Source organism: Eleutherodactylus coqui, chromosome 8 (assembly GCF_035609145.1).
Source record: "Eleutherodactylus coqui strain aEleCoq1 chromosome 8, aEleCoq1.hap1, whole genome shotgun sequence".
NCBI classification, from domain to species: domain Eukaryota; kingdom Metazoa; phylum Chordata; class Amphibia; order Anura; family Eleutherodactylidae; genus Eleutherodactylus; species Eleutherodactylus coqui.
The window spans coordinates 96,661,892-96,685,372 of record NC_089844.1 but is presented as its reverse complement, the minus strand read 5'-3'; the positions used below and the strand labels follow the sequence as shown (position 1 = coordinate 96,685,372).

Here is a 23,481-nt window from a genome sequence, read left to right as displayed (position 1 = left end):
TGCTATTAGGTTCTATTGAACCTAATAGCTCAATGCTCACATGCGTGATTCTGTCGAGGGGAAAAAATCGCGACGTTCTAATTCGCAGTGTATTTCCCCTGCGGGAGGTCTCCATTAATATAGTATTACTGGAGACCTTGGGATTTCCATGGCGTAATTATGCGATTATTAGCAGGCACTTGCGTTTTTAAACGCGGTACTCCCGCCGCAGACATATCCCGGTCCGTCCGTGGGCATGCAGCCTAAGACATGTCATTTGCACCAGAAGTGGAGGGCCAAGCTGGAAGAATTAGATGATGCTACTATTTGGGCACTATTCTGACACTTGTCAGTGTATAGATCAAGTTGTATTGAATTATTAATAGGGTCGGTTCTGTATGTGGACATAGCTATTTTGTTTGCTAAAATATATTTGCACTTAAGATGGCAGATATAATACACAATGTTGGCAAAAGTATTGGAACACACATAGGTGATGAAATGAGATTTTATCCACATTTTTCAATACAGTGTTGGACCACCTTTAGTCTCAATGACTGCAGTAGCCCTAAGATGATGTGTGTTTTTGGCGTGCATAGATACAGCGTTCTAGTTCGTCTCAAAGATGCTCAATGGGATTGAGATCCGGACGTTGGGCTGGCCAATGAAGTTTGCAGATTTACTGTTCCTCAAATCAAGCCTCAACACTGCATGCTGTATGGCATGGTGCTTGGTCATGTTGGTAGAGATACGGAGCTGTAGCAAAGTATTGCCACGGAGTAGAATATCTCTGTACCCATTAGCTTGAGGGAGAACTTCACCCTACTCCTTCCCAGCAGAAACCCCCCTACAGCATAACAGAACCTCCTCCAAACGTCACTGTTTGTTTGATGCAGTCACGTAGAAACTGCTCTCTAGGCAACCTTCACACCCAAGTGTAGCCATCCAATTTAAAGATGGTGTACTGTGATTCATCTGTCCAAAGCACTTGCTTCTAGTCATTTACGGTCCAAGAATGAGGCACCTTTGTGCATTCACTGCTGTGATGGGTCTTTGTGCAGCCGCTCGTCCTTGGTAACCCTTCACATGCAGTTCCCTACAGATGGTTCTGGTGCTGATGAATGTTCCAATGGCCTGTGAGACTTCCTGAGCGAGTGTTCCAGCAGACGATGTGTGTGATGCCTTCTCAGCTCGCACAAGGTACATGGCTTCATTCTCCATGTTCTGTCTGTCTACAAGGTCTCCCCAAATGTAGCACACACCAAATGTTTCCCATTTCCAAATAGCACTGCCAACAGTGGACTTTGGAAGGTCCGAAAAGCGCTGCAATGTCCCATACTGATTGGTTGCTCAGTCAAAGACAGGTGTGGATACAAAAAAGGAGAATACTAAGTCCTTCTTTTTTACTGTGGTGCTCCTCCTTCCTTTTTGGCTTCCATATGGCTTTATCTAAAATAACAGCATCCAAATCGACACCAACAACTGCATTAAAAACTGCATGCGTGAAGTTGGCCTAAGGGATTGTGCTTCTGCCAAGCTACACTAATATATATTTACAGTATATATTTATAGTATTTTTGGAATTAATATATAATAGCAATGTAACATCCTTTTAGGCAATAATCGGAAGCATTATGTAAGACACCATCATAACTAAAAATCTGCTATACACCATGAAATTGTAGCTAGCAGTCAGCCACATGTCTACAGAACTGAAAAAGTTTCCACCGCCCTGGATGACTGTATCAGCACTAACTTTAACTGAGTGCCTTAAGAAACGATGCGTCCTGGATTGAACATCACAAGTGTGTTAAATCCCTTCTTACCAGAAGGATATTAAAAGATAGTTCAGAATAACACTGAGGGTAAAACAAGGTTGTAATGTTTAATGCCAAATTATTTTGTGTTCTCACTAGCTCTAGCCTAAGCTACCATTGCTTCAAGAACTGCATCACATCACATTCTTTATACATCTTTCTTTCAATAAACTCTTTTGATAGCTATTACTGCCAATCCTCGTAACCTGCAAGAACGGCATCTAATATCTAATATAACAGTATCTTTATATTACATCAGATGGGGCTTTACAAAATGCTCTCATTTTACTTTGGCGTTACCTTGAATTTTCATGCCCAATTCTGTATTATATTGTTCTGACTTTGGACATACTGGTCCTATCTGTTTCGTATAAAAAAATTCCAATAAAAATGATTTAACTCATTAAGGACCAAGCACTGTAAATTTATGGTGCTTGGTCCCCGGCTTTAATCCTAGCCAATAGTAAAAATACGGTGCGGGATTAAAGCCCCTGCTTCTGCAATCAAGCAGAAGCAGGTCGGGGTCTCAGCTCTTAGTCAAAGTTAGTCAAAGCTGAGAACCAGAAGGAGAAGGGAGAAGTGGTTTTTAACCACTTCTGCCTTCTCCTTTTACTAATACAAAGCGCTCAATGACAAAATAATCCAAAGACAACGACAACCAAAACAGTCGCTGTATGCGCCCTGTAGTCCAAAACCAGACATATTATATATCAAAACGTGTGAAACAAAATGAGGAACCTGTTCCCATGCTTTATTTTAGCGTAAATATACTTATTAAAAAAAATAACTATAAATGTTAAAAAATATATATTTTTCAGCTTTTTACCACCAATAAAACTAAAAAACGGAAAAAAAGTGAAAAAGATATAAAAAAATAGCCCTATATGTCACGGAAAAGAAAACACAGCAAAAATAATTTTGGTAGCTGAAGGAAAAGAAATAGGGCAGTGAAACTACCACATGGATAAAATCCCTAAAAAGTGTCTTAAAGTACCTTAAGGTACAAAACAGCCTGGTCCTTAAGGGGTTAAAGGGTTTTCGAGTTGTAAACTATTGACGGCCTATCCTTAGACTAGGCCACCAATACTAAATTGGAAGGGATCTGCGGTGGGTTCCCACTGATCAGGTGTTCTCCAGACTGAAGTGGTCATGCACTAAATTGATTTCTGCAGGAAGCAGACAGCTTCGTTCCCACTGTAGTGGCCAGGCTTGGTACTGCAGGAAAAGTTCTTGTTCACTTCAGTGGGAACTTCACCTGTAAAACCAAGCCTGCCAGTGCAGTGGGAATGGAGCTGTCTGCTTCCTGCAGAAATCAGCTCAATGCACAAATGCATTGGCCTGGCAAACAGCAAATTGGTGGGGGTGAAGGGTTGTAGAACCCTGCAGATCTACTATTAGTAGCCTATCCTAAGGATAGGCTGTTAGTAATTTACAGCTGGACAATACCTTTTAGAAAAAAATGTTCATGTGAATTGAACCACTGAAATCAATGTATTCAAGTTTGTACGAATTAGGTCCACTTAAAAATTGGACCGTACTCAGACAAATAAAATGCCCGTGTGTATGAGCTCTAATGTTCTACTTTCCTCAGATGTGTTTTTTACAACAAAAAATGAAGTCTATGAACTACACCAAAAAAGGCACAATGTACTCTAACACAAAATGAGTACTTGATCTAAAGCTTAGCATAGTAGTTGTGCACTTGCTCTAAATGTACAAAAGCCTTTTATATAGTTAGGAAATGTTTGTATTCCATAGTGAAAAATACAAGAATCCTACTGAGCAACTAAGAGAAGCACTCAGTAATTGACAGGCCGCGAGATGACTCAAAACAAAAACGTAGAGCGGCCTGGTTGGAGAGACTGGGAGCCCCGTGGACTGATAAACTGGCTGGCAATTTCGCCTAACAATCTGTAACTTCCAGTCCCAGCATAGACACAACAAGGAGAAGACTTAGGCCCCCTGTCCACGGCAGTTTATTTGCCGGAGGTAAACCGCCGTCGAATCACGCCGGCCGACGCTTCCCATAGCATTGCTATGGAAAGCGCCTGCACCTGGCCACGAGCGGAGAATCATTGCGATTCTCTACTCGCGGCAGGCAATTCGTAGCATGCTGCGAATTGCCATATTCTCCGCGGTCAGCCTATCTATTAGATAGGGCTAACGGAGGAGATTCGCCAGTGGCTCCTGCTCCCGGGCGGCAGCTCCCGCAGGGGAGCTTCACCGCGGGATGCCGCATTGCCCGTGGATAGCCGGCCTTAAGCTGACACGGAACGATTATCGCTCAGAAATTCGTTCAAACGAGCAAAACTGAATGATAATCGTTCAAACGCAAGCTAACAACGAAGAAGAATCGTGCGCTTCTCGTTTAGTTTCAGTTGGCATAAAAATCATCGTCGGCTCGTTCGCTGGTCGGGCACCTTAAACACTTATTGTTTAGTGTTTCATATAGGAAAGTTCACTGAGAATCCTGTTTTGCAGTCTAAACGGGCTGCCGGAGTGCAAATGAGTTGGTGCTGACATCGGGCAAACGAGAATCACGAGCTTCTTGTTGTGTTTAAAAGAGCCCGAAAGTAAACAGCTGTACCCAAACTGAAGGGAACGGTATCTGACTGCAAGGGACCCTCTGGTTTCGGAACAAAATTCAGTTCTTGAAGCGGAGGGGGCGAGGGGTATATAGCATGTGGGAAACTGAATATAACAAGGGAGATAAGCATTGCAGTCAAAAGGTACGAGGAGAGAAGAAAAGGAATAAGATAATGGAGAAAAGGGGATGAAAGGTGAACATGAAAAGAAAATTAGACATTAAACACCCCGCCTCACATAATACCTAACATACAGGTAACGTGGCTATGGGAGCCAAGTAATCTCATGTTGATCAAAGATATGAGTTGATGTCATTTTAGTCAGTTTGGATACTGGCTATTTTGTGGGGAAGCAAGACTGCGAACATCAAAGTAGTTATTTTGGGGGCTAGATAAACACATTTAATAATAAGTAACTACAGGGTGGGCACAGAAACGTAGGCCGACACCACACTCTTATGAAGGCTGTGTCAAAGAAAAATCTGTCTGTGTTGCCCATAGCAACCAATCACAGCGCAGCTTTCATTTTACCTCATCACTATAAAAATTAAAAGCTTAGGTGCTACTGAGGTAAAATGAAAGCTGTGCTGTGATTGGTTGCTATTTCTTAAGCCGCTGAGGTAAAATGAAAGCAGTGCTGTGATTGGTTGCTATTTCTTATACGGCTGTGGTAAAATGTGAGCTGCAGGTCCTACAGAATAGTCAAAGAGAGGTAATAAGTTCCTGGGATGTCACTATAAGTCTCAAGGGGACATAGGAGGTACCCCACCTGAGATAGAAGCAGTTATTCCTGAAATAGCTATCTCAGCAACAGCTTACTGATTGGTGCTTTAGTTGCAGCTTACTGATTGGTGCTTTAGTTGCAGCTTACTGATTGGTGTTTCAGTTGCTTAGCAACACCACAGCCCACATGGAAAAGGTAATTTTTTTTTTAAACTCGTTTTATTGAAAGTTAACAGCATGCCAAATCTTTCGTTCTACAGAATCACATATGGATATTAGAAACCTATAGAGAACAAAGAAAAAAGGGAGGAGAAGGGGTGGGGGAAGGGAAAAGAAAGGAGAGATTTTCCCCTTGTTGTTATAGTGTATAGCCCTTGCAGTGTACTCCAGGGGTGCGAGAAAGGGAAGAAGGCTGGAAGGAGAGATGCAGAGAAAACCCATGCATATGATGGGTATGTCATAGCAGAGGCAGTACTAGGCCATCCATGTAATTGCCCACCTGTCGCTGTGATCTGACATGACAAGGTAAGTCCCGGATCCCCTTGCCTGTCTCCAGCATCTGTCAATTACTGAGTTCCCCTTCGCAGAGTTGATATAACCGAGGAGAGCAGTCGCGGAGGGAACAGGGTGAGCGAGGAATCACACCATCGAGCCCATACCTTCTGGAATTTTTCTGGGCATTTTCGAGCCTTATAGACTAAGTTGTTGAAAGGAATAGTTGTGTTAGTGATCTTTCTCCACATCCCCAGGATAGGGCCCCTTGGGTCCATCCACCTCAGCGCAATTACCTTCCTAGCCAGGAACAGGACCTCTCGGAGAAAAATTCTGTCATGGTGCAGCCAATGCTCCTCGTCCAGAATGCCGAAGAGGCAGACCTCTGGGGTGGCGGGAATCGGAATACTAAGAATCTCAGCTAGCAGATTTATGACCTCACTCCAGTACGACTGGACCGTCGGGCAGTCCCAAATCATATGCCAGAAATCGGCAAAGGTGCATATACAGCAGATACAATGTGTTGTCGGGTTTCTGCCCATCCTTTGCAGCCGCGCCGGGGTGAGGTAGCACTGATGCACTATGTACATCTGGATCATTCTATTATTTACTGAGGGGGAGACGAATAAGGGAGATTCTAATAGATCTTGGAAAGTGTCATCAGTTAGCGCCGGGATCAGAGACCTCCATTTAGTTAGGGAGGGGGGAACCACCCGGGTGGCCTTTGAGTTTATTAAATGTGAGTATATTGTCGATATAAGTCCCTGGGGTCCCTGGGACCGCAGAATTCCTATTAGGGGATAGTGGGATATGTTGTTACTTGCCGGAGGGAATTGCGTCTGCAAGGCATGTCTAATCTGGAGGTACTTATAAAAGTGCGATCTAGGTAGTTGGAACTGATCTTGCAGTCGCTCAAAGGATAGGAATACATTCGAGTCGTAAAGGTCGCCCAGACACCTTATACCACCCTGCTTCCATGTCGCGAGGTCAGCCAGTGACACTAGCTCCCGCAACCCAGGGGTGCTCCACAGCGGGATCTCTGCTACTATGTCGGTGAACCCGCCAGCCACCTTGGCCAGACGCCAAACCTGCGTCGCCAACCTGTGGATGGGTGGAAAAGGTAATTTTAAGTGTGCATACGCTGTCAGTTGGCAGTTGGAGATTGGGAGCAGAAGAGAGCAGACGCAAAGACAAGAGCAGGAGAGGGATTCAGTGCGGTGAGACAGCGAGTGTGTGTCATCAGAAGAGATAGAGGGAGGAAGAACGGAGAGTAGTGAAGTTTCTCCTCCATCCTGAGTAAGGAAATCAGAGCCAGTCAGAATGAGAGGTCATCATAATAGTGAGTGTTACCTACCCTTGCGCAATTAACCAACAGTGGAATATAATTTACCCTGCACGAGCCCCTCCAGCTGTCGGTGACAGCCCCGGACAAGGTAAGGGGAAAATCTTTACTGTATCCAAATAACCTTCACCCTGAGAGAAGAAATCTGACACTGTCAATGTGGATACAAATGTAACGGTTGTGGTCATTGCTCCCAAATCCACAAGAGTGAACTGTCTCTATGACCCGACATTACATAGTAAACTGCATGCCTTCAGTTTATTAGCATCCAATTGGACTGCTGTCATGATTTCATTACCATAAGTAAGTTTTTTCCCATATAAAGGCACTGGCGTCACATACAGATACCAGCTGTCAGTATCTAAACTACACAGAGACTCTTACCAACTGCCTGCTGCGCGAGTCGCCATATCTGTCAGAGTAGCTGCCACTGTGACAAAGTGTAAACTGACACCACCCACTTGAGCTACCACTGTCTCATTGCACATGTGCAGTACAGTTTTTATTTTTAAATCTCTGCTTTTCCCATACTTTCGCTAGACGATGATGCGGAATCTGCAACTTTTCTGCAATGTCAGTTGCGGAAGGGTGTGAGTCCTATGGCTTCCATTGACTTCAGTGGAAGCCGTCCGTGCGGAATCCGCACTAAAATAAAACATGCTGCGATTTTTTTCTCCGTTCATGGAAATCGCATTTGGTTTTCACGAGTGTGCAGGAAGAATCGCTTTTACATAGCATGTTACGAATGGTATTTGCTACGGATCTGCGGTGTGAACGCTGACCACGGATTCCACAGCAAATGTCCATTCGTGTGCAGGCGGCCTAACACTATTATTTGTATCAAGTCACAGTCAGATGAGCGGTTTTTTTACGTATATGTATAGATCCATGAAAACAAAATGCATGTATTGTGATCGAAGCGGCAGACGCTTTTTTTTTATTCGCGCTTGATGTGCGGTCACATGATCTTAAAATTTGCACATATACTGCGGCCCCATTAAAAAGCAATAGGAAAGGATCACTATAATCTAGGCTGTGACAGCTGCAGAAGGGGATTCCTTGAATGTGAAACCCCTGGATGCTGTCACTGTTTTTTATTTTCAGAATGGCTGTGATTGGTCAAACGCTCAGCCAATCAGAAGCAGTGCTTCCAGGAGGCGGGGATTTTTCAATCCCTGTCCAGAAGAAAATGAAGAAGAAGAGTGCCGCGGACCCGAGGAGAAGACACGCCATAGCCGGACACCACTTCTAGGTGGTGGGTTTTTTTTGGTCTTTTTTCCAGCATCTTATTTAAGGGCTTTGACAGTAGGATTTCCTACAGTCAAAGTTGCATCAATTCGCACGATAACCGCGTTTTTGTGCAAATCACAAAACGCAGTCCTATTTTTTTTTGTGAATTTTATTTGCTTGTAAAAATAGACATGTAACCGCTTTCATTGGAAAGCATTGGTTCTAATAGAGCCAGGTTTTTTTGCACCTATACATCCGGGGAAAAAACGCACATCTGACTGAGCCCTTAACCCCTTCCCGCCCTATGACGTAACGGTACGTCATGGCAGGCTGATACTTCGCGCAAAATGACGTACCCTTACGTCATTGGGATAGCGCGAGATCATGACTGACTTCGCGCTATCCCGCAGCGGGAGCCGGCTGTCAGTCACAGCCGGCGTCCCGCTGCAACAGCGGGGGGGCATCGGAGATGCGCCCCCCCCCCCCCCCGCTGTTAACCCCTTCCCTGCCGCGATCTTAGTAGATTGCGGCAGGGAAAGAGTTCACAGAGGGAGCGCGATGTTATCGCGAAAGCCCCGCCTGTTGTTATGTCAACAGGACACCAGACACTGGCGTCCTGTAGTGCCAATGCCTATGATCGCTGTATAAGCGATAAGGCATGGCAGGGCAGTAGCTCTGCCATGCCTTATCACAGCGATCATAAGTGCAGTGATGTAAGTCCCTCAGAGGAACTCAAATAGTGTAAAAAAAAGAAAAGAAAAATGTAAAAAAAAAACCTTTTTTTGTGCTTTTTCTAATATTAGCATAAAAAAGGTAAAAAAAAATTAAAACCCCACATATTTGCTATTGACGCGTCCGAAACAACGTGTACAAAAAGTTGAACACGCTTTTTATTTTGTACGACAAAAAGCGTTTAAAAAAACGCTAAAAAACAGAGGCAAAATGCTAATTTTTAGCATTTTGCCTCCCCAAAAATTTAATAAAAGTGATCAAAAAAGCCGTACATTCCCCAAAATGGTATCAATAAAAACTATAGCTTGTCTCGCAAAAAATAAGCCCTTATAGAGCACCGTACATAGAAAAAGAAAAAAGTTACAGGACTTTGAATGCAGCTATAGAGGAAAAAAAAGATTTCCAAAAAAAGGGTTTTTATTGCAAAAAAGTGTAAAAACCTAAAAAAAATAAGAATTTTGGTATCGTTGTAACCGTACCGACCCACAGAAAAAATTTTGTGTGTTATTTATGCTGCATGATTAACGCTGTAAAAAAAAACTCTATGGCAGAATTGATGCGTTTGCTCTCCCTGTTATCATAAAACAAATAATAAAAGTTTTACACTATAGTCTATGTATCCAAAAGTGGCACCGATAAAAACTACAGCTCGCCGCGCAAAAAACAAGCCCTCATACAGCCGCGTCTACGGAAAAATTAAAAAGTTATGGTTTTTGAAAAATGGAGATGGAAAAATACCAAAAATCGCTTGGTCCTCAACGCCAAAATAGGCCATGTCATTAAGCGGTTAAACTAGAATGTGCCTTCTCACATGGCAGATTGGATGCTGTAGTACACTGAATTGTTCCTTTTTACTTTCACATGTATAGAACATTTGTCATTTCCTTTAGCGTCAGTCTGAACATCGGTATACTTATGTAGTATTAGCACTGCAAAAGGCAAATAACAATAAAGAGAAGAACCTGTTTTCAATGTCTATTAGCCAGAACGTCAGAGAAAGTGGCTTCTGCCAAGCTAGCAAAAAATGATGAGTGATGAGCACGAAAGGACCTTGAGATTACCTTGCAACCAACCAATTCCCTAGAAATTGCCGTTTTAATTAATGCGAATTTGAACTAATGTTCTGTTTTGACTGGAAGTTATATTACTGTAATTAAGGTTACCTAATTTTTATATTCATATACCTTCTTACACCAGTCTTATATAGACAGAGACATACATAATACAGTTATTGAGAAACAAGTGGGATTGCAATGCACAGGATGTTCACTTTGCTTAATGCATTATCATGAAGTGCACAGACATAATAACACATTACTCCTTTGTGATGATGACAGTCCTGATGGTGTCCAGTGACTAAAGCCCCATTTACACGCAAAGATGATCGCTCAAAATTCGTTCAAAGGATAGGGAGAAAGACAGTTTGAGCGATCCTTTTGCATAAGCTGCTAATGGGCACTAATGCCCATTAGCAGCTTATCAGCTTCATTTGCATGTAAATGAGCCTGACGATCTGCATACAGCCCCTTTGTTCTGCCCTGGAAACTGCAGCTGAAAATAATGTTATCAGCACTCCTGTGGATAATCGCAGCATGTGGTCCCTGTTATCAGCTGCCTGGCCAAACAATGGATTTTAAACTCAACATAAAATCATCGTTCGGCCGAAAAGCTAGCAATGGTAGCATTTACACGCAACGATTTGCTCAGAAGACATCATTTGAGCAAATTTTAAGCGATACTCGTCCCATGTAAATGGGGCTTAACTCTTCAGTGATTAATTAAGAAGACGATCTGCAGAGTGTGACAGCAGGGCTACTTACTGTCTCACTCTATGCTGCATTGCATGGCCATATGGCAATAAAGAATAGAATGGCTGAAACCCACTATGGAGCAGGTGAGCAAAGTATCCATTCAGCTCACAGATCATGCACTACATGAGCAGTAAATCTACAACAGAAAAGGGCAGTCTTCAATTTTCCCAAAATATGAAGTATTGAGCCAATGTTGGTCAAAGCCATATCTATCTATCTATCTATCTATCTATCTATCTATCTATCCTGTGTGAATGTATTTACGTGTATGTCTGCGAAACCCTTCTGATGTGTGTTGTCATGATGGAAGAACCAGTCACCTGTTTGCTCACACAGCACTGAGTTTTAGGCCGCATGCACACGGGCGGGTCGAATTCTGCATGTGGAATCTGGCCCAGGCAGCAGCAGTGTCCGCACATATCTGGTTTCTTTTCACTTCATCTGTACTGCGGATGGTCCGCACAGCGAGCCGTTGGACATGTGCAGCACAGATATTTTTTTAACTCCTGTTTTTCCCGCATCATCATCTATATATCATGGAAGGGCCGCAAATTGGACAGTTTGTGCATGAAGAATCACTTTTGCATTGCGTGCTATGGGCGGTTTTTGCTGCAGAATCCGGAGGTGGTTGCCTCTGTGTTACACAAATCCGCCTGTGTGCATTCACCCTTAATCAATTTTTGACGAAAAATGGATGACACCCTTGCCTCACCCTCTGTATTCACCCGATCTCACTGTGTGACTTTTTTTTACAAGTGCTTTGAGCAGTGAAAAAGGAAACAAAATTTCACAGCTGCACGTTGTTCGTATGAATCAGCAATCACAAAACAGGCAAAAAAAAACCTGAAAAACTTGCTGGGAAAAGAAATCATTGGAGCCAAACGCTCCAACCTGCCCGAACAACATCATCTGACACCTCAGAAGGGTTCCGCAGACATTCTCCTAGCAACAGAAGCTAGTACTAGTAATGCACCGTCCACCAGAAGAAGATTCCTGCTTCTTCTGGCTGTCCCCTCCTTCAAATATATGGACTCTGGTAAGCTTTTCAAGTTCCACATCTTTCTCCACATTGAGCTACACTTAACCCCTCAGTGACCAAGCCTGTTTGCGCCTTAATGACCAGGCAAAATTTCTGAAATCTGACACGTGTCACTTTAACATAGAATAACTCCGTAAAGGTTTTGCATATCCAAGTGATTCTCACATTGTTTTTTTGCCACATGTTGTACTTCATTTAGGTGGTAAAAATAGACTGATAGAATGTGTGTATATTTGTTAACAGTACAAAATTGGGAACATTTTGAAAAAAGTGTCATTTTTTAACATTTTCAACTGCAATATCTCAAATATGTGCAAAGATAATATAGAAATTTTTGATAAGATATATATTTACATTTGTTTACTTTATTCTGGACACGCAATGCAAAAACGTTTTTGTTTTTTAACCATTTGGTAGACGTACAAATTTAAAATTAACAGTTTGAGGAACATTTTATTTCCCTACAAGATTTATAGGTGTCAGAATGATAGATACCCCCACAAATGATCCCATTTTAAAAAATACACCCCTAAATATATTCACTAAGGGGGGTCAGGGGTATTTTGACTCCACATTTTCTTTTCAGGAATTAATGCAATTTAGGAGAAAAAATAAAATTTCATATTTTTGAAAATATGTCATTTTAAAGACAGTTCTTTTTTCTATAGTGCACATGAAAATGAAGATTTGCACCCCAAAATGAATACCCCTGTTTATCCTGTGTTCAGAAACATACCCATTGTGGCCCTAATCTTATGTCTGTATGCACAACAGGACCCAAACCGAAAGGAGCAGCCAGTGGTTTTCAGAACAGACATTTTGCTTGAAGGTGTTTTAGGCCGCATTGCCCACTTGTAGACCCCCTGAGCGCCAAAACGATGGAGAGCCTGCACAAGTGACCCCATTTTGAAAACTAGACTCCTTATCGAATTCATCTAGGGGTGTACTGCGTATTTTGACCCCACAGTTTTTGAATGAATCAAAGCAAAAATTATGATTTTCGTTTTTTCGACAATTCTGTCATTTTTTAAATAGGTACAGCACACATATTAATGAAGACTTTCACCACAAAATGCATCCCCCTGTTTGTTCTGTGTTCAGAGACATACTCATTGTGGCTCTAATCTTCTGTCTGGATGCACAACGGGGCCCAAACCTAACAGAGCATCGCGTGACCAGGGGTTGGGGCCCGGGATGACAGCTCCAGGATATCGGCTACCTCCGGTAACATGTCCAGAGCCTGCAGGATTTTAATCCCCAGAGGATCCATGTTTTTACGTCCTCGGGAATTAAAGTCCAGCAGGCCAGGACATAAAAACACTATGGGTGGGTAACTAAGGGGTTCAATAGAATTGAGTGGACAAAGGACAGCTCATCAATAGTTGATTGGCATGGGGCCTGCCGCTTGGCATCCAGGCCAATCAGCTGAGTGGGCCCCAGCTGTCAGTGTCGCCACACAAAGAAGTTGAAGTTGCTGCTCCAACCCCTGTGTAGAGGCCGGCACTTGTAACTGCAGGCAAATTTCTCACTGAAATCAATGGCAGCTGCACCTGCAGTAACAAGCACTAGCCTCCACACAGGGACAGGGGTTAGAGCAGTGGCTTCGGCTCTGAAACCTGTGTATCATAGATCTGACAGCGGGAGCACAATCAACTGATTGGCCGGAGTCCCGAGCGACGGACCCCAACCACTCAACTATTGATGACTTGTCCTGAGAATAGGTCATCAATAGTATTTTGCATAGAAAACTCCTTTAAGGATTAAGCCTCTTATACACAGCAGAGAGTATATACTACAGCATGCAGAGTCTGGAATAGTATACTACAGAGCTGTATGAGGTGACATATGATATATATTTAGCCTAGAGGTGTTGTACATACAGCATGTAAAGTAGTATGTAAATTTAATAAAGGTGCATGCACTGTATGAGTACTGCATTATACCTTCATACAACTTGAAGGTTTAACAGGGTCATAATATTGATATTCACAGTAGCCTCTTGTTTATCCTGAGCTCTTCAGCCGTTTGTATGCCTGGATTTCAAACTTTGCATTTACCTGACTATCTGTTTGCCTGCTATTCTTGTACTTTGTAGTTCTCATGGTATTTGGTCCTGCTGTGTTTTTTATTCTGTTATTATTGACTTCCTGGTATCAACTGCAGAGACTCTTCTAGTGACGCACCCTAGGAATTTGCAGCAGCGAACACAAGATCCCCTAAAAAGGGGTTAAGGAGTAAAAACCTGCAGTCCCAGTGACCAGCTAGCCAGAGCAGCCAGTGCCAAGCCTGATTGTAGAAGAGCGGTTGCTGGAAGGCAATCCCTCCCATGCATAGCAGCGCAACAGATGTATAAATACAGTTTAAAAGATGCCATCCATATGCAATCACCCTAAAGGACAAGAAGATGGTGCCAGATCTGTAAAAGACAGAATAAGGTCATTTTCATACAGTATGGATTTGCCATGGGCAAATCTGCTGTAGAGTATTTAGCTATATCATGAAAGAAATCAGCATCTTAAACTCTAATTTCTGCCACTGAATTGGCTAGCAGGTCCATGAGCTAATTAGCTGTATTGTAATATATTGGATACAACCTGCCGTTTTTTTAGCAATAATAAATATGCTCTTGGTCTTAAAACCACCAGTGTTAATTATTCAGCGTGAATGGGGTATAAAAACTTCAATCTTTAAATCATTTGCATCCTCTCTGCATGCCCACCATACTGTACTGATCAGAGAACTGTTTTTAATCTCTACACCAAAAGATATGGTTCCACCCTTCACACCATCAACCCCCATTATCGTCCTCCAGTGTCCCACAATCCAACTCTTATCATCGTCTTCCAACGGTCCACAATCAACCCCATCATTTTCTTCCAGTGTCCTGCAATCAACCCTCATCATCATCCTCCAATGTACCACAATCCTATCCCCATCATCTTCTTCCTATGTCCCACAATTCGACCCTTATCATCTTATTCTAATGTTCCATAATCAACCCCATCTTCTTCTTCCGGTGTCCCACAATCTAACCCCATCATCTTCTTCCAGTGTCCTATAATCTAACCCCCATCATCGTCCTCCAATGTACCACAATCCAACCCCCATCATCTTCTTCCAGTATCCCACAATCACCCTTCATCATCGTCCTCCAATGCCCCACATTTCAACCCCTATCATCGTCCTCCAATGTACAAGAATCCTACCCCCACCATCTTCTTCCAGTGTCCAACAATCTCACCCTCATCATCATCCTCCAATGGCCCACAATCCAACCCTCATCATCGTCCTCCAATGCCCCACAATCCAATCCTCATCTTCCTCATGGTGCACTACTACAGTTCTGCAGTAAAAGTCACCACTGTCTCGCTCCTCCACTGCAGTCACGGTCAGGCTGGCTGCATGCAGAACTCAACAGGTCTGTCCGTCTATCAGAGTACAATCTTGGTACAACCCCTTTAAATATGAATATGTAGAATATATAACTACAGTACACAAGTCTGAATACATTGTGGCCATATGGTAAATTAAATAAATACATATAAATAGGCAGATCATTTATAAATAGAGAATAACTTCCATTTACAGATAAGAGAATGTATGCCAAATTGCAATAGGCAATAAACACCTAGTCACTGTCAAATGAGGAGAAGAAGCAATGCTAGTGCCCTGCCCTAACACCTGTTACATCAAGAAATATTCATGTAACACGAGTCTGTGACATATAAGCCCATGTGAACATGCTAGAATTGCTAATCATGTTTGCAATGCAATCCAAGGAACCAGGAAAATTCTGACATTCAATCTAGTTCCAAAGTGAATACAAATACAAGGCGCCGCCGACAAGCTTTGCACTCGGAGATAGAGAAGTCATGAAGACATCTTTACTCTGGAAACTCTGAGCTGTACCAAGAGGACTTGGAATTAACTGAGCAGTGTGATTTCAGGCTGGAACACTGTAATTCTCCAGAACTCAGAAATGTCACCATGGAGCAATCAGAAAAGCAGCAGGGGTAGCTTGTTATATTTAGGGCGACTATGTATTTGAATTCACCATGTACAACTCTGCAAATTTCCTTGTGTGGGTGGACATGCCTTTGTGAAACGGTAAATCCTACATAATTCTCATAAGAAATTGTTCTGAGGTACAACTAGCAGAATGTTACATGCCAGGTAATATGTGAACACCATGAATAGACGGGAAATTATTCCTTTCAAGATAAATGCAACTCGGGGGAGGGAGGGAGTACCTGTTCTCACTGAAGAGACCAGCGGGCGTATGGAGACTTATTTTCAGGCAATGCTCCATGGGGAAAAGTATGTTCAATGAGCTCATATCAGCAAAACCAGAAACCCATCAAAAGAAAGGGGCAACCCCACTGTAGACAACTGTTTCAGCATTCTTGCTCCTCACAAGCACAAAGCAGGGTATTGTAAACCAGATCATATGCTTTAGATGCAGTTCAGGAGGGGTACTGGTTGTCAATGCCGCATGGGGAAAAAAGTATTTATAACAGTTCATGTCAGAAGCAGTGGCACACGTAGAAAAGAAAGGGCACCTAGCAAAGATCAAAATGTGCCCCTCATTTAGGTGCTGCATTATGGCACCCTGGAAAGAAGGGTCTAGTGTTTGTTTTACCCTTCCACTCTCTTTTCATGACCCTTAAAATAATTCTCAAGGCCCTTGTTCTGGAGCCATTTAGTTTCGCTAACTTGGAGAAAAGAGAGTGGAACCAAACACCACTGCGCCCGCACTCCCCATGGGCTCCATAGCAGCCGCATTGTCTGCCTCTATAATACATATGCCTTTGGTCAGCAGATAAATGCATATAAAACCTCAGACAGTAATCTCTGCAATGCAGCTCTGAGGATAGTGCTCCATCCTACACCGGTGTTGCAGCAGCTTTTGTTTTACTCCCTTCATCCCACCACAGGCCTGGTTCTCCTGCAATTAAATCAATGTATACTTCTTAATATCTTCTAACAACCAGAAGAGAAACATGAATCCAGAAATTTCCAATCTGGGATAAAGCAAAGGTTCTAATATTGACCACTGGCCAATTATTGTTCAGTGTAAATGCACGCCAAGCGAACAATATCCGATTGCTATTTCATCGATGGTTGCTTTCCAATTTATCTTTATAGTGTAAAAGGGCCCTAAGATTGACTTCTATCACTTATCCAGAGGAAAAAGTCTGATTGGTGGGGGTCTCACCACTGAGATCCTATCCCCCTCTTCTGTCACTGTGGGTTCACTGCACCTAGAGTAACATCAGATCGAATGGAGTGGCAGTCGTGCATGCATGGCGCCGCTCCATTCATTTCAATGGGGCTGACAGCAATATTCGATTACAAGTACTCGCTATTTCCGGCAGTCCCCCTGAAAATGAATGGAGTGACACCATGCATGTGCAACCACCACTCTATTCAATCTCCTCCTCACTTGGGAAGTTTGCAGCAAGCCGGCAATGAGAATGAGGGGCAATGGGCCCCGTTCTCAGGATTAGTGGGGATCTTAGTGGTGAGAACCCCACTGATCAGACTCTTATCACCTATCCTATGGATAGGTGATAAAAGTCAATCTTGGTACAACCCCTTTAAGACCTCGTGGAACTATTCTACTTCAATCATACCATCTCCCTTTTTTATAGTAGAAACAAAGAATCTAAAACAACAATGTAGCAATCTTTTTTCTTTTCTTCCTTCACAATTGCTAATTGGTATACAGAATAAAGTCTTTTTTGTTTATCCTAAGATGCTTTACAATAAACCAATATATGTCAACCAGAATTGTTTTATATATATTTTAAGTTGTGATTCTCAATATTATTTCCTTGTAGGGTATTATCATGTCAACTATTATTCTTTCTTTGTACATTGGCAAATGTACCTTGTTATGCTTCTGCTGGTCCCTTGTCTTTGTATCCAGTATGTGATATGGACTTTCAGATTCCTTGTTAAGGTAATAGACCAGTCTTGAAGGCAGTGTGATTTCTTTGTGCATTTCATTGCTCTGGTTGTGGTTAGTGCTTTCCCCACTGCTGCTGTTATGCTGTGATGCCTGTTCTTCATCTGCCAATGTGCCAGCCGTGCCTCCTGCAGTCTCATTGCGGTGTGGAGCTGGTAGAGGGAGAAAAAAAGATTTTACTGCATTCGCTCTTTGTCTCATAGGAGACTATGCAGAGTTGAACAATAATGTGAGTCATGCTTCCTAAAATGAGTCCCTTTATAAAAATAGCATCTGCAATTAAGATATTTAGCAAGATACATTTATTCTTGTGTTGGCCCAAAATGTAAACATTCTAGTGCATAGTCATACTTTTGACACTTGCCAGTTAATTGTGTAAGGCTGGTTTCACATCTGCATTAGAACCTCCGGTCGGAGGTTCCGGCACAGATGCGGCACAAAGTACCAGAAGAAAAGGCAGCTGAACACAAAAAAAAAGCAAACAGACCCCATTGTAGTCAATGAGGTCCATTCGGCACTATTTGGTTCTGTCATAAGACTGAGCCGTTCGGCCCGGGGATTTCCCTGTCCTGCTCCCAGATCGGAGCAGGAAACCGAAACCCCCAATGCAGATGTGAAACCACCCCAAGTCATATCAGCCTTGAACAAGCTAGCAATTGTCAGTCTAGGACCACAGTCTGTCTCCTCTATCAGGATGTTTTACCTAGATCAGTTTATAGGGTATGCCCTTTAGGTAAGCGTTTGGGACTGTTCCAATTCCTAGGCCTGTACTGAAGCACTGTTTATGGGTAGGTTTCTTGATAGGTTCCAAGGCCTGGTTTACATATTTGTCCACTGTGTTATATGATACTTAATAAATCTACATTTAGTGTTGATGCCAATGTGTCAACGACAATTGGAATGCTTTTAACTGGTAACTGATTAACCTTCACATATAGCCCTTTTACACGGGATGAAAGTCGTCTAAATGACTGCAAGAGCACTGACGTCACCACTAAGGTCGTTAGCGCTCGTACAGAGTGTTCACACTGGTAGGCTTCACCGCTGGATCACGGGCTTCTCGCTCAGCTCTTCCCCTTCATTTATACTGAACACCCACGATCCAGCGATGGTTTTTATGTTGACTGAAAGTCAGCAATAACGAGTAGTGAACGAATAGTAAACAATGTTTTTGCATTTACACAGGACAGGTAACACTCAAATTGGTTCTTTTGAACGAATTTTACGAGATAATGTCCCATGTAAATGGCCCAATAGGAATACTATTTGCAGATAACAGATTAGAAATGCATGCAGCATACATACAATTCTCATGTTCTATTGTATTATCTCTAGACATATCCACTTATTAACACATGCTCAAATAAGAAATCATTCCACTGGATTTCCATTGCGGAATCCACAGCCGGCGTCGACACGGAGGATCCATAGCAAATGGCATGCATTGACCGGTATGTAAAAATTGCATTTTCCTTTACACTCGCGGAAATTAATTGCGATTTCCACGAACGGAGGAAAAAAATCGCATCATGCTCTATTTTGCTGCGGACTCTGTTCAGATGGCCTCCATTAAAGTCAATGGAAGCCATCCAACCCGCAGCCCATCCGAAATTGATACTGCGCAATTGATACTAGCGAGGGTGCAGAAAAAACAAACATAAAAAAAAAAATCTGTACTGCACATGACCAACAGCGAGCATCCGCAGTCATCAGCAATATAGAAGAAGGAGGTACGTGGCGTCACAGCTGAATTCTGCTGCGTCAAGATTGCAAAGCTTGCCCAACAATTGCTGTGTTGATACACTGATACCTCTACATGAAATTACCCCTTCCATTTTCTCTAGGTATATATTGTAAAACTATTTCGGATGATCATTAGAAAGATTTTGATTATTACTACTACTTTTAATACCCAGGTCAATGAACAGTCCGTGGGCCTTGTATAGACTGTTTAATTCATGTACGATCACAGACTGAAGCATGGCATAATGCTTCAGAACAGCTTTTGATTTTAACACGTTAACATTTATTTTAGTTTTTGCTTTCTGTCTGTTCTCTTTTCTATCTTATGTTTGCCAGTCAAATGTACAATAAAGTATATACCATCTGTTTAACAGCATAACACGTTGTGAGCATGTAAATAATACAGTATTTCATGCAAACTATGTTATATTTAGTTTTGCCTCTAAAGTGTGAAGAAACATTTCAAGCATGCTATGAATACGTCTTGTATCAGGCACAATATTAGCAAAGATTATACTGCTTATTGCGAAAATCCAGTTATAATGCTCTTCTGATATACTGCTTAATTATGTCTGGTACTGAAAATCTGCTTGTCATAGCCGAGAATAGAACTAAGCAATCTTTGACAGTCCCATAGAGAAGAATGAAGTGGCAGTGTGCATGCTCATCCTTCTGCTCTCTTCATTCAGGGGTACATGGAACCCCCATTCTAGTGATCAGTGAAGATCCCAGAGGTCAGACCTCCAGCAATCTGATAATTTTTTCTGTACATAGGAAAAACATTTTGTAAATTCTTTATTTAAGCATTTTTTTGTAAACAACTGGGTGGGCAATGAAAATCCCAAGTGTAAAGGCCCATTTACACGGAGCGATGATTGCTCAAAAATTGCTAAAAAGCGATTGTTTGAGCAAGCATCGTTGCATCTAAACGCGCGCCCATCGTGCACTGCTAGCTGATCGTTAAATTCAGGCCAACCTAAAAATCGTTGTTCACTCTTATCAGCAGTTCTCCACGGGTAGCGCTGATAGCATTGTTTCCCGTTGGAGAACAAAGGAACTGAAAGCAGATAAGAGCCCTCAGGCTATTACCTGCATTCAGCTAAAGGCTTCATTTGCACGCTAAATAGCTACTTAATTACTTTGCATAATAGTTTATGCAAAATGACCGCTCAAAGCTATTACTTAAACTGTCATTTGAGCGATCGTTGAGCGATCATCGGCCCATGTAAATGGGCCTTAACAAAGCAGACCAAATGTCTAATTAAAACATGTTACAATAATCAACAAGAATTGTCCAATTATTCCAAAAACTATGTACCTATGTACCTCTGTCACACAAGGCAGTCAATGGCTGAGACATTAATGTGAGAAGAGAAAAGAGTTGGTTGGGGTTGGTCCCCCCCAAAATACTGAAATGACAACTAGAATGGCAGTAAGGTCATAGGAAGAGGAACGTAGTAGAAATTGCAGCTGAATATAGCCATAAGCAATAAAGGAAGAAGAAAAAAAAAAAAGAGGGGGAGATGAAGTGAGAAGGGAAGCCGAACTAGCCCAGTCCACCCTGGATGGCCCAGTACATGGTCAAGCCTTGAAATAAAATCTGAGAAGTTCAAGGCAAAATAAAAGAATCATGTGTGTCCCATGGTGACGCAATGAGCTCCTCCATCTCCTTTATCTCATCCACCTTGTGGAGCCAGTGAGATAGTACTGGAGCAGAAGCAGATTTCCAGAGGGCGGGGATGGATGACATAGCGGCATTAATTTAATTTTTTGTATCGATTTGTGATATGTTTTGGCAGGTAAATCTGCAAGGTGTAAAACACACAGGGTTGGTAATTAATAATGACTAAAAATCAGAGAGAGAATGGTGGACGAGGCCTGAACCTTTATATGTGAGCTCAAACTGGGTGGGTCAGATCTCTACTGTAAGTAGCAGATGAGGGCAGAGAATCTAGAAAATGTGCTGGCTGGGCAGTTCTCCAGAAACCCAAAGGACGAGAATCCATTAAGCTCCTCATCACATAGGGGATGTGTTTTAAACTTGGCACAACCACTTTAAGTCTTCTATAGAGCCATTATATTCTGAAAGTCAGTGGTAGCACAAGATGACATACTTCTCCAATGTGTTCCTATCTGAAGATCATGTTAACTGAATTTTCTCTTTGAAGAAGTAGTCTGGATTTTTCCATGGCCAGTGGCTATTTGTCAATGGTTACAGTACAGATTCTATATTGCAAATTTGCTGTTTGTATACTGACAACTAGCAAGTGCAAAATGTAATTAAAAACAAACATTTTCCAAATTGCTTGATAATTCTTTGCCGAGAACTGGAAATGTCTGTTATTCCTACTTTAAAGGGGTATTTCAGGCCTGCCTCAGTGAAGCATTCAACAAAGCCCTTTGTTTACCATATATGGGTGCTTTTGCTTCAATTAGTGTGTCACATGACCCCACTGCCCTGATTTTGAGACTTCCTCTGATGTCATGACCATGGTCAGAGGCTCCCAGCTTCCTGTCCTGACCATCCTGTCTCGGCCACATGAATATTTATGAGCTGGGTGGGCATTCAGCAACAGGCACAGTTGTAACCTCAAAAGAAAGCACAGCCCAGCTTATATAACAGTGGGTAAATGAGCAACAAAGGTTACACTTGTGGATGGTGTGTATGTAGAATTTACATTTTATTTCACAGCATTGCTATTCACTGGAAAACATATCTGGAAGGTAAAGGTGTTTATTGCTCTGTATGAGTGATGTAAAGCTTACACTATGTATATGTGTCTATGTAATATGAGTGGCTGGATAGCTTTGTGACACAATGAGAGGCGCTAGATGATCATCATTGGTTTAGTGGGTGGGATTTAGTATTCATGAGATGTGTGTGGGAGGAGGATACAGAGTGAACAGGCAGAGATGTAGCCCAGGGCATTATGGGAGATTTAGTAGAGAAGCACAAGAGGACTGTGAACAGGAAGTACTGATGTATACAACAACAAAGCTCAACAGATGCTACAGAATGAGGAGGAGGAGCAGATAAAGGTGGAGGAAAGGTAATGGATGGAATTACTATAGCACTGTGAGATGGTTTATTACTATTTTGGAAGTTCATTTTGGTCTTGACATACCCCTTTAACAGAGGTCTCATCTAGAGGTCTTCATCATTTTCTGTATCAACTGTACTGTAACATTTCTCTAGGCCTTAGAGACAAACGTGTATATAATTGGTCTGCCTAGCTGAATCTACCATCCACTATGCCTTTACTAGCTTCTAAACAGATTGTCACTTGATATGTGATATTTGTCTCTTTTTCCCCTTCCTTATTTCCCTCTCCCATTTACCTACCATATATCATGTATTGGTTATATTTTGATGTTCTTTTGTCTTTTCGAAAATTCAATAAATACTTACTGGATTAAAAAAAACAGAAGCCAAGTTTCCAATGGAAATCCAATCCTGTGTCTATGAGCCATAAAGTCTTGACATTAAAGGGGTTGTCCCGCGCCGAAACGGGGGTTTTTTTTTTCAAACCCCCCCCCCCCGTTCGGCGCGAGACAACCCCGATGCAGGGACTTAAAAAAAAAAACAGCACAGCGCTTACCTGAATCCCCGCGCTCCGGTGACTTCTATACTTACCGGTTGAAGATGGCCGCCGGGGTCTGCTCCCTCCGTGGACCGCAGCTCTTCTGTGCGGTCCATTGCTGATTCCAGCCTCCTGATTGGCTGGAATCGGCACGTGACGGGGCGGAGCTACACGGAGCTACACGGAGCCCCATAGAGAACAGCAGAAGACCCGGACTGCGCAAGCGCATCTAATTTGGCCATTAGACGGCGAAAATTAGACGGCAACCATGGAGACGGGGACGCCAGCAACGGAACAGGTAAGTGAAAAACTTTTTATAACTTCTGTATGGCTCATAATTAATGCACAATGTACATTACAAAGTGCATTATTATGGCCATACAGAAGTGTATAGACCCACTTGCTGCCGCGGGACAGCCCCTTTAAGACTATAATTTTT

The 23,481-nt window shown here is 42.4% G+C and overlaps 1 protein-coding gene across 1 annotated transcript in view; it reads right to left on the bottom strand.

Moving 5' to 3' along the window:
* ADAM23 (ADAM metallopeptidase domain 23) overlaps positions 1 to 23,481 on the bottom strand; it is a 175,961-nt gene that overhangs the window by 140,498 nt on the left and 11,982 nt on the right. The window contains exon 2 of the mRNA XM_066577434.1: positions 17,641 to 17,870. Coding sequence (XP_066433531.1) covers positions 17,641 to 17,870 — 230 coding nt within the window. The remainder of the gene's footprint in view (positions 1 to 17,640; positions 17,871 to 23,481) is intronic.